The sequence below is a fragment of the Patagioenas fasciata genome, chromosome 1 (assembly GCF_037038585.1).
Source record: "Patagioenas fasciata isolate bPatFas1 chromosome 1, bPatFas1.hap1, whole genome shotgun sequence".
NCBI classification, from domain to species: Eukaryota; Metazoa; Chordata; class Aves; order Columbiformes; family Columbidae; genus Patagioenas; species Patagioenas fasciata.
Window position 1 is genome coordinate 149,676,736 of NC_092520.1, and position 9,608 is coordinate 149,686,343.

At 51.6% G+C, this 9,608-nt stretch overlaps 1 protein-coding gene across 4 annotated transcripts in view; it reads right to left on the bottom strand.

The window, feature by feature from the left end:
* LOC136101813 (sodium- and chloride-dependent GABA transporter 2) overlaps positions 1–8,899 on the bottom strand; it is a 32,636-nt gene extending 23,737 nt beyond the window's left edge. For 3 of the 4 annotated variants that reach the window (XM_071817425.1, XM_071817421.1, XM_071817413.1), the window contains exons 1-5: positions 8,805–8,899; positions 7,288–7,500; positions 2,610–2,744; positions 1,609–1,749; positions 922–1,006 (exon numbers count right to left, since the gene is read on the bottom strand). In XM_071817425.1, the coding sequence (XP_071673526.1) occupies positions 922–1,006; positions 1,609–1,749; positions 2,610–2,744; positions 7,288–7,495 (569 nt within the window). In that variant the 5' untranslated portion in view covers positions 7,496–7,500; positions 8,805–8,899. Of the gene's footprint in view, positions 1–921; positions 1,007–1,608; positions 1,750–2,609; positions 2,745–7,287; positions 7,517–8,804 lie in introns of all 4 variants that reach the window. The other variant, XM_071817417.1, reaches the window with a different exon arrangement.
* Between the last annotated feature and the right edge of the window lie 709 nt (positions 8,900–9,608).

Consider the following 9,608-nt stretch of genomic DNA (forward strand, 5'->3'; position numbering starts at 1 on the left):
TACTGCATCACCAGCATGAACTCTTGTGGTACACCACAGGGCTTCAAGGCCTCCTCTTCAACAGCTGAACACAGCTCACAAAACACACAGACAAAAACCCATTGTAGAGCTGTGGCTTTGTGGATCATGACAGATTTTACCCCATTCCCGCTTATAGTCTTGGCACCCGTGTCCTGGGCACAGTTACACGGGATGCAGCTACCAGTCAGGTCAATGACTGCATGGGTCAGACTTCTCCAAACAGAACATGAGCGATGGATAATCCAGCAGATATATAAACTGTAATCCAAACCATTGGGTGATGGACGTTATACCATGAGGGAGTGCTAGTAATTTTATTGAGATTTGCACCCTGGGAAAGTCTGAACCAGAGCTTCAGGATGGGGAACATGCAGCCAATTCACCTGCATTGCAGGAGGAAACAACTGTGTAAGGAAGTTCTCAGCTGGCAGTGAAGAGCAAGTGAGGAGGCAGGGAGAGGAGCAGCACAAATGGAGAAAAGAAGAGTTCAACAGCAGAATGGAATAAGGGAGAAAATGACAATAAATGAAATATCAAGGACCAGAGTAGGCAAAGCATTGGTGAGGTAAGGTATTGCAGAGTCAGCTAGCCATCACTGAGGTCAGTGAGACTGACACCGAAAAGTTCCAGAGGGACAGGAATGCAACATTAGAGAAGATCAAAGACAGATGTCTCCAAGGCATACCAGCACAGCTCCAGACAAACACCACGAGCCCAGCGAAATTACCCTGGCTGACAGTGCCATCCCTGAGAGCCTTCACCCTGACCTGCCCAGCTTCCTCTCTTGTGTCTTCTTCTGGCAAGCGTGAGTTAATAGGAAGTGATGCTGCAGGGTTTGTTCCTCGCCCAGGGAAGTTACGTCCCAGAGGAAAGTAAGGTATAGGCCTGTCCTTTACTTACTCCCAGAACTCGATGACAGGGGAGGTGGCATTTTCATTGGTCACATTGAGCGTCGAGTTTGCCTTCTGGAGTTCCATGCAGTTCCCTGTGGGAGAGGCCCAGGGAAAGAGGGAGCATAAACAGCAGTGGATGGAGTATTGGAGGATCCAAAAAATCCCTCCCTTTCTATCCACAGTGTCAAGTCTCATTGACATTGATTTCATATAGACCCAAAAATGCACAAAAGCAGTCCCCTCTAGGATAAAATTGGCAAGAAACCTGTGACAATTAAGATGATGGCATTTAATTTTTTCTTCCAGTGGGCATGGTGAGCATTCCTGACCAGCACTGGGTCTATGGCTGACACACAGCCCAGGATGACTGGAAGATGCCAAGAAGAAAATTGCCCATGGTGGTTGAAGCCCAGAGCAGGAGCCACCAGAGAGGCCACCACTGCACGGTCCTAGCCAGGTGCTGCAAGTGGTTGGGCAGTGCCAGCACTGGTGCTCTCTAACAAAGACCCAAATCAACCAAGTTGCTTCCCCAAAAGCACCAGGATCACTGCAGTGACCCAAGACTCCCAACCCCTATGACCAGCAGTCCCACCCAAGCAGGGGCAAGCCATGCTCTTGAGGTTTGGCCCTGGTCAGCAGCAGGTTTCCCTCAGCCAGGAGCTGGTGGAGGATTGGGAGAGGGCTCCGCACCCACCTGTGTTCCACTCATGGTCACAGCTGCCCCAAGGGAGGTCAATGGTGAATGAACTGAAGAGATAAAACAAGGCCCAGGCCAGGACAACGATGTAATAGAAGTTCAGAAGTACAACGATGACCTGTGAGGCGTAGCCAATTCCTGCAGAAAGTGAGCCCCAACGGCAGGTCACCCACACACTGGTAGACAGGAAGAGGACTCCCCTTTGGGAGGTGCTCACCCAAAGTTTCCATCTGCTGCTCCATATTTTGACTGTGCTGCGGGACGAATGCCAGTGGGGTGGCCACCAGAGCCACCATCCCCTCTCTGAAGCTCACCATGACGTATCAGCAGGGGCTTGAGCAGAGACCTCAGGGACCCCCTCTTCCTACCACCCCACCACAGGCTTCCTTGGGGACTGGCAAAATATGACTGGAAAGCCACCCAAAGGAACAGAAAAATATGACAGTGCTCTAACTGCTGAAAAAACCCTTCTTCAGACACATCAAAGAAAGTAGCTTGAGGCTGGATGACTGTGCTGAAACAGTGCTAGAAGTAGATCTGACAGCTAACAACTTATTAAGACAGCTGACACCTTTTACCACTAAGGTTTTAAGTGATCTACAAAATCAGGAAAATGACATAACATTGACTTTAAAAAATAGTACCATATTTTAGGTTCCTTATAACCTCTAGAAGCATTTTCATCATTTAGCTCTTGGAGGACAACCTCAATTGGGTACAAAGCTCCTGGCCAGAGATAAGGCCATGGAGAAGGAAGCCAGCATGCAACGTAATTATGGGACCTGTCTGGTGAGGAAGGCCATCAATTTTTCCAGCATGATTCTGGAAAGGGGGCAGCCAGTGCCCCTCCCTGGTCTGGGATCCCCCGTTGTAGGGGGCAGGTGATGTGTGGAGGTACCTGATGAGCTTAACTGTGGGGAGATGCATTGCCACTCAACCCCCCTGGGGTCCCATGGTCACCCCACCTTGCCGTGCCCTCCCAGGTTCACCCCACTCACCTTCAAAGAGGGGGCAGATCCTGCGCCAGGCTGTCACCCCTCCCTGGCTGGTATACTGCCCCAGTGCGGTCTCCAGGAAGAAGACGGGGATCCCACAGGTGAAGAGGAAGATGAGGTAGGGGATGAAGAAGGCACCTGGCAGATTCAAGCAACAGATAGGAGAAATAAGCCCCTTTGGGTGACTTGACTCAGGGCATCTCCAACCTGGCACTGAGCAGGACCCTCCCTTGGTGGGGAGACAGCCTTGGAGGGGTTGGGGGCTGTGGGGCGGGAAGGCCATGGACACAGGGGCCAGAAAAAAAAAGGGATTTTTCTCATGTTTTATCTCCTACAGTGATGTAATTGCATGACAAACTCAGCGTTTAGAAAAGATAAAAAGGAAAGGAAAAACAAAAGAAAAAAAGAGAAGAAAAAGGAAAGGAAAAACAAAAGAAAAAACAGAAGGGAAAGGAAAGGCAGGGAAAAAGAGGGAAGAGGAAAGGGGAAAGAGAAAGGGGAAGGGAAGCTTCTAGGCCTGATTTTTGTGCAGAAGAGTGAAACAAGTTCCCAGTAGCTATACAGAAATAAGGGGAACACCCTGCTTTAAAACCATTGTGACTTTCAATCAAGTTGGTGACTCCTTTCATGTTAATTATTCTGACAGAATAAGCTGACAGGCTCACAGATGACAACACCAAGGCACTGAGGAGCATGTAGAGACTGACACCTTTACCTAGTCTGTGGGTTTACTCAGTTATTTGCTCACCAAAAAAGCAGCAGATATGCAAGCAAAAAGCAAGTGGTACAGGAAAGTATGTACCTCACATCCTTCACCAGGGCTGCCCTCCTGGTGAAGCCCTGTCATGAAACCAGGCAGGGAGAGATAAAATGCATCACGTTTTTTAATTACCCCCGGCTAATGTTAAATGCTTTAATGGCTTTTATCCTGCAGAGGACAGAGACAGCCTGCAAGATGGTCCATGCTCCCTGCTGCACTCATGTGCCACCAGAGCTGCTCAAGCCCTGCTGCAAAGGCAGGGACATGGGGCAGGATGGAGAGCTGCTGTGGAAAGGGGCAGTGCCAAGCGGAGAGTGGCAGCTGGGCTGCGGTGGGCTCAGAGGTGACCATCCCACAAGCCACTAACCATGTTTTTCTTGCATGGGCCTTTTCTGTGCCAGCGAGATGCTGACTGGCTCTGCAGTGTGGTCGGTGGGGGTGTATGGGAAATAAATAACAACGCTGGTGCACAAGTAAACTCAAAACCCAAGAGATTTCATTAAGAAGCTTAGGTAGCCTACAGGAGCAGGGAGAAGAAACGGGGGCTCTGGGGACGGGCCAGAAGTCCCACCTCACACTCATCCCAGCAGGGTACAGAGCCACAGTGCTCTCTTTCTTGCAGAAAAAATGAAATCAACATAATAGATAGGGATAGCATCTCAGCAGCATCCTGCAGGCAAACAGCAGCTGAAGGGATGCTGGTACCTGGCAGCCCCGTGGGAACAACAAGCATCTGCCCACGTGCTGTCCCTCCACCAGCAAATAGAAGTTGGTAAGGGCAAAGGGCAGGGGAAATGGTTGTATCAACATCATCCCCTCAACTCCCAACTTGTGTGTAATCATATGATCATAAAAGTGGATCCTATTTCCAAGAGATATTATTCTCATATAAAAGTTTGTATTTAACCAAACTGTAGCCAGGGGTTCCCCAGGGAGGTCTCTGAGATGGCAGGTCAAGCTTTCCAGCCTGGATTTCCCCTACTTGCAGATTGGGTCTGGCCTGTCACCTTCCTCAGCACCTCTGGTTATCCCAGGTTTCAGGCAGGTTTCATGCTTTGGAGGTCTAACTGCAGGGGCCTGGCATGCAAACTGTTAAATAATACAAAATTATAGTGTGGTGAAAGAGGGATTTGCAGAGACATGTTTGGGCCAGGAACTGTGATCTGCCCTTCTCCCCTCGCCCCCCAGGTTGGGGGACAGGTGGGGTGGGACAACCCTGATGCCAGCTCCATCACCGCTCCGCATCTCTTTTCATTCAGCTGGCAGAGGGCTGCTGCTTGCCTACATAGCCAGGCAAGGACAGCAGGCAGGATGGCCTTCAGGCAGGGGCTGCGAGGATGAAAAGCCCAGAACAAGGGCCCAGCAGAGCCACACATGTCCCCTTCACTGCAGCACCTTCCCCTCTGCATGTTCAGGGGTGGCAGTCGGGCCTTGGGACCAGCCAGTTTGGGGAGTGCTGCGGTGCTGGCAGCCACATCACCAGACAGGCTTCCCCAGTATTTCCCAATCCATGGGGCCAGCCTGCCAGGGAGAGCCTGACCCTGCCACAAGAGGTAAAAGCAAGAGTGAACAAGAAAAAAAAAAACCAACATTTTTTGCTTTTCTTTTTTCCCTTACTATATAGGACCTTGGTATCAAACACCAAGCACCAAATATGTAAGGGACTACTCTTTCTTTGTTATGTGGAAATATCCCGAAAGAAAGGAGAAGTAACCAGCTGCCCCTCTTTGCATAGCTCAGATTTTGCAGATACCTTTTTTGTGAAAAGCCTGACTTATTTAGAGCAGCAAAGGAAGATCTGAGAGTAGCTATCACCACTACCTACACACAGTTCATGATGATGAGAAGAAGTCAGCTGGTGGGACAGGGCCATTTCAACTGGACAGCAATGCTGGCATGAAAGCAAATGTTTGTAGGCTGGCCACGATTGATCAGAAGCTAAAAATTAAATAAAGGTCTCTCACCTTTATTTAATTACCAGAGAAGCAAGTCTCTGGACCAGCCTTCCCAAAGCAGTACAGGACAAAACCTCTGGTAGCTTTTAAAGTTAATCTCCAGGGGTTACAAGGGATGTGATAGAGCACCAGCCAGGGCAGGCTGGGTTCCACGAGGCAGGAGGGAGCCCCAAGTCCTGCACCACCTTGTCACACTGCCTTGCCCCAGGAAAACCACACAGGAACCACTTTCCTCTCTGCATGAGAGTCTCATGCCCCATCCTTGCTCTAACCTCATGGGAAAGGGGCTAGAGATCAGAAATTTGCCTGAGATTTCCAACTCCTTGCAGCCTCTGCTGCTTCTTGAGGTTTTGCTTCATGCCCTCTTCTCAGGGGAAAAATGGCTGAGAATTCCCTTTGTGTCTTGCTTCTGCTGTACAACCACACACAACATCTCCGCTTTCCCCAGAGCCTTCCTTGAGGTCTCCCCTGGCACCCAAGCCAAGGGGTGCCAGGTCAGAGTCCGTGGTCCTGCTCCCCATGATGCGATGGCACCTGGGAGGGTGCAGCAGTGGCAGCAAACACGGCTTAGCAAGCAGCCAAAAAACATTCCCCATGGAAAAAGAAAACACAAAAAATCCTCCTTTTTCAACAGGGAAAGAAAATGCCCAGCCATCTGGTGAAAAGAAACAAACGCTAAGCAAAGCATGGTGTGAAAGTAGCTAAACAGCGGTTAATCCTCTTTTATGCCACTGGGATGAAAGCAGTTTAGTGAGGCCCATGAGACTACGCCAAGCTCAAGCCAGGGGATTTCAGCCCCGGGTCCCCAGCACTCGCTCCCTGCCAGCTCCCAGCCAAGCTCTGTTTCCCCTCTCCCCTGCCCTTCCGGAGAGCCCAATTAGCAATTAATCAGCAGACTGGGAGAGCAACTCCTTCTTCTCCATGTGCCACCAAGCCAAATTTGAGAAGGCCTTTGGGCTTCTGTTTTTTAAATAGATTTCTCCTTTAAAAGGCAACCACAAAATAAAAGCAGGCACAAACACCTGTACAAGCCTGTGGCAACCCTCCACCTGCAAAAGCGAGCCCAGCTGTGCTGCCAAGCCACAGTGTAGCCCGGACTCACGGGAGATCGGCCACCGGTCACTGCCGAGCAGAGCCGGAGCAACACCAGTGTGGTGGCACCTCAGGGGTAAGCACAACAGCCTGTTCTCTCTCCCTCAAATACATCTGTCTGCACACCTCACATCCCCACTGCACATCTCAGAGGTCTGTGTTCCCTCTTGCCTGTGCTCACAGCTCCAGCAGGTGCTGTGAAGGCAATGCACAACGCAGGAGGGCAGCTGCGCCCTCTCACTCTGCCCGGTTCCTGTCTCCTGGCTTCGGCACCAGTCCCTGAGCGACATCCCTCCATGACCAGACACCAGACTAGGACCCATGGTCAAGAGTCCCTTGGAGGCTTCCTGAGCCTTCAGGAAATGCTACAGCTCCTGGTAGCACCTGTGAGGACTACGGTGCTATGCAGCCTCCTGCACCGCTCCCTGCTGCATCACCAGGACCTGCCACCTTGTTTGCACAAGGCTCCCAGTGCTCCTCAAGGATATGTCGTCTGGGGTGAATCATGCTGCTCCGAGAGCCAAGCCCTGCATCGGGGCCCTCCTGCCTCCCTCTGCTGATGGCCGCCTACCTCGCCAGCAAGACCAGGGTTCCACACACCACAGGAAAACAGAGCGACCAGAAACCCTGGGACATCACCGCTTGGTCACCCACATCCCAGCAGGTCAAAGTAGCCCCCGCACATAGCCCAAGTGGTGGCACCATGCTGGCAGGTTAGCATCCTCTCTTCAGACTTGTGGTTCAGGGATTACTGAAAGACTGCTGCCAGGAGTGAGCAGGGTCAGATGTGGATGTGGCAGAGGCAGGAGGAACCACAGAGGGACACGGGTGAGTGGGCATCCCTGGGGGTGGCCAGGGCCAGGGTTGCACTTACCTCCACCGTTCTTGTAGCAGAGGTAGGGGAAGCGCCAGACATTTCCCAGGCCAATAATCTCCCCAGCCACAGACAGGACGTATTCCAGCTTGTTGTTCCACTGCCCTCGCTCCAAGGTCTGGTCCTTCTCCTCCTTCTCCTTTTCCATGATGGGGTGTGCAGACACTGTTTCACCATTGCTGACAGCACCAGGGACTCTGTAATCCATCCCACCTTCAGAAGGAGTTTCCTTCGTTATGTTCAGCACAAGCCATGCAACAAGCAGAAATTTGGGATATAGGAGGCAAGAGAAGGGAGGGGACATGTGCACACACATGCTGAACCATTCCTCTCTTGCCTCTTATACTGATTCCTGTACCAGTTCCTGCTGGCAAGAAGGTGCTAAGACCATGTGTGTGCTTTCTCTGCTTAGTCCAAAAACAGTCCTTAAAAGCCTTTAACAGTTTCATTATTTTTAACTGACTCATTTCAACACACTCTTCCTTCTGGAAGCCCATCCTCTAAGCACAGTGTTACACAGAAGACCCAGCAGCTCAGCCAGGCTGGAGCTCCCACCACGGCAGGTACAGGGAACAGACTTAGGGGCAAGAGCAGGATCAAATAATTGATGAGTTATTTTATAAGGGTTTCTCTTCTCCTCTCTTGCTGCTTACTGAAGCCTGGTTTTACAGACCATGCAATGAAAGCCACAAAACACACAGAAGCCTTAGATGTGGAAAGTGGACAAACTGAAATAAGAGGGGAAACACATTCCTGCTTTCAGTAATGGCAACTGTTGGTGGCAGTCTACCAATCCCCCAAAAACCTCTGAGATGAGTCCTCTCCTCCTAGGAAAGCCAGGACACAGCTTGGCTGCTGGTGCACAGCTGGTACCCCAGGGCACAGCAAGGAGACAGGCACAGGTGGCACCAGCTCTGCTGCAGCCATTTGGAAGGTTCAAGGGATGTTTCAGCCTGTTCCTCATGGGCAAGATGCCCTCCTGGCTGCAAAGCCCCATAGGGCAAAGGATGAGGACTGCAGTTCCCACCAACACCTGATGCCAAAGTTGGGATTGCTGAGGACTGTGTGCCAAGAAGAGCACTTTCCTCCGCACAGTGCCAGCCCTCGAGACCGCTCTTTCTGTGCCGAAGCAGCTACCCCAGCCCCAGCCTAACTGTGCCATTCATTCCCGCCCGTGACTCCATTGCCAGGAGAGAAGGAAAATGTACTGGCAGCAAATGACACTGTCCCTGATTCAGGGAGGAAAAACAAAACAAAACAAAAAAGGCAAAGTAGCACTTTGAGCCTCTCCCCTCCCCCTACATAGTCCCCTATAAAATACTCTGGGACTTGAAGAGGAGCAAGAAACACTGGCAGGCTTTTGACAGCGGCTGCATGAAGGACTGGGAGGACCCCTCCACGCTAGAAAATGATTAAGCAGGCAGAAAACACGGCATGACCTCTCATCCAGAGCAGACCCGAGAGGGTGTGGGGCACGGGGGGAGCAGGGCAGAAGAAAACAGGGGCAGAGGTGTTACCTTGCGGACAGCGCTGTCGGGGCACGAGCCGACGGGAGACGCAAAGGCAGGACCAAAAGGTGCTGGCTATTTGAAGTGTGGAAAGAAAAATTCAGCCCGTGGTGTAATCCTAGACTTCGCCCAACCCACATTCCTTCCCCCACCCCCCAGGGCTGGACAAAAACCTACACATGACTGATTTCATGGTCAGTGCAAAGGGGCTCGTTCCCCATGCCTGTGAGAAGAGCTGACGCTGCCTCCACCAGTGCTCTCCCTCCCGGGTCAGGGACCACTTGGATCCCACTCTCCATCATCCCTCTGCCCCACATTGTCCCTGGAGAAAGGGGAGACCACCACACACAGCTGCCCCTGCAGACCTGCCCAAGAGACCCAAAGCCTCAAGACCTGCTTCGAAGGAGGTAAGAGCCAAAGCATAAATTTATGGTGAGTTCCCATCCTGGGGTCTCTCTTTGGCAGGGAGGATACAGGTACAAGGCATGATCCTGCATCGCAGCCCGACCCACAGTGCTCAGGGGGCAGCCAGGCTGTGCCACAGCTGGGAGCAGCAGCAGGCAGCAGAGCTCTGAGTTGGAAATAAACTCTGCTCAACTCTCTGCTGCTTCTTACTGAGGGCTCAAAACAGCCTCATTCAGAAATTTGACAGGTGGCAAACTCTCTTCCCTCCCACACAGGGAACTTTTTCCTCTGGTCTTTCCCAGAAGCAGCACTGCCCCATCCATCCCAGGACATCATTCCAGAAGCCACAGTGCGAGAGGGCAATCAAGCAGCAGACGAAAAATCATGCAGCAGGAATTAAGAGAGCCC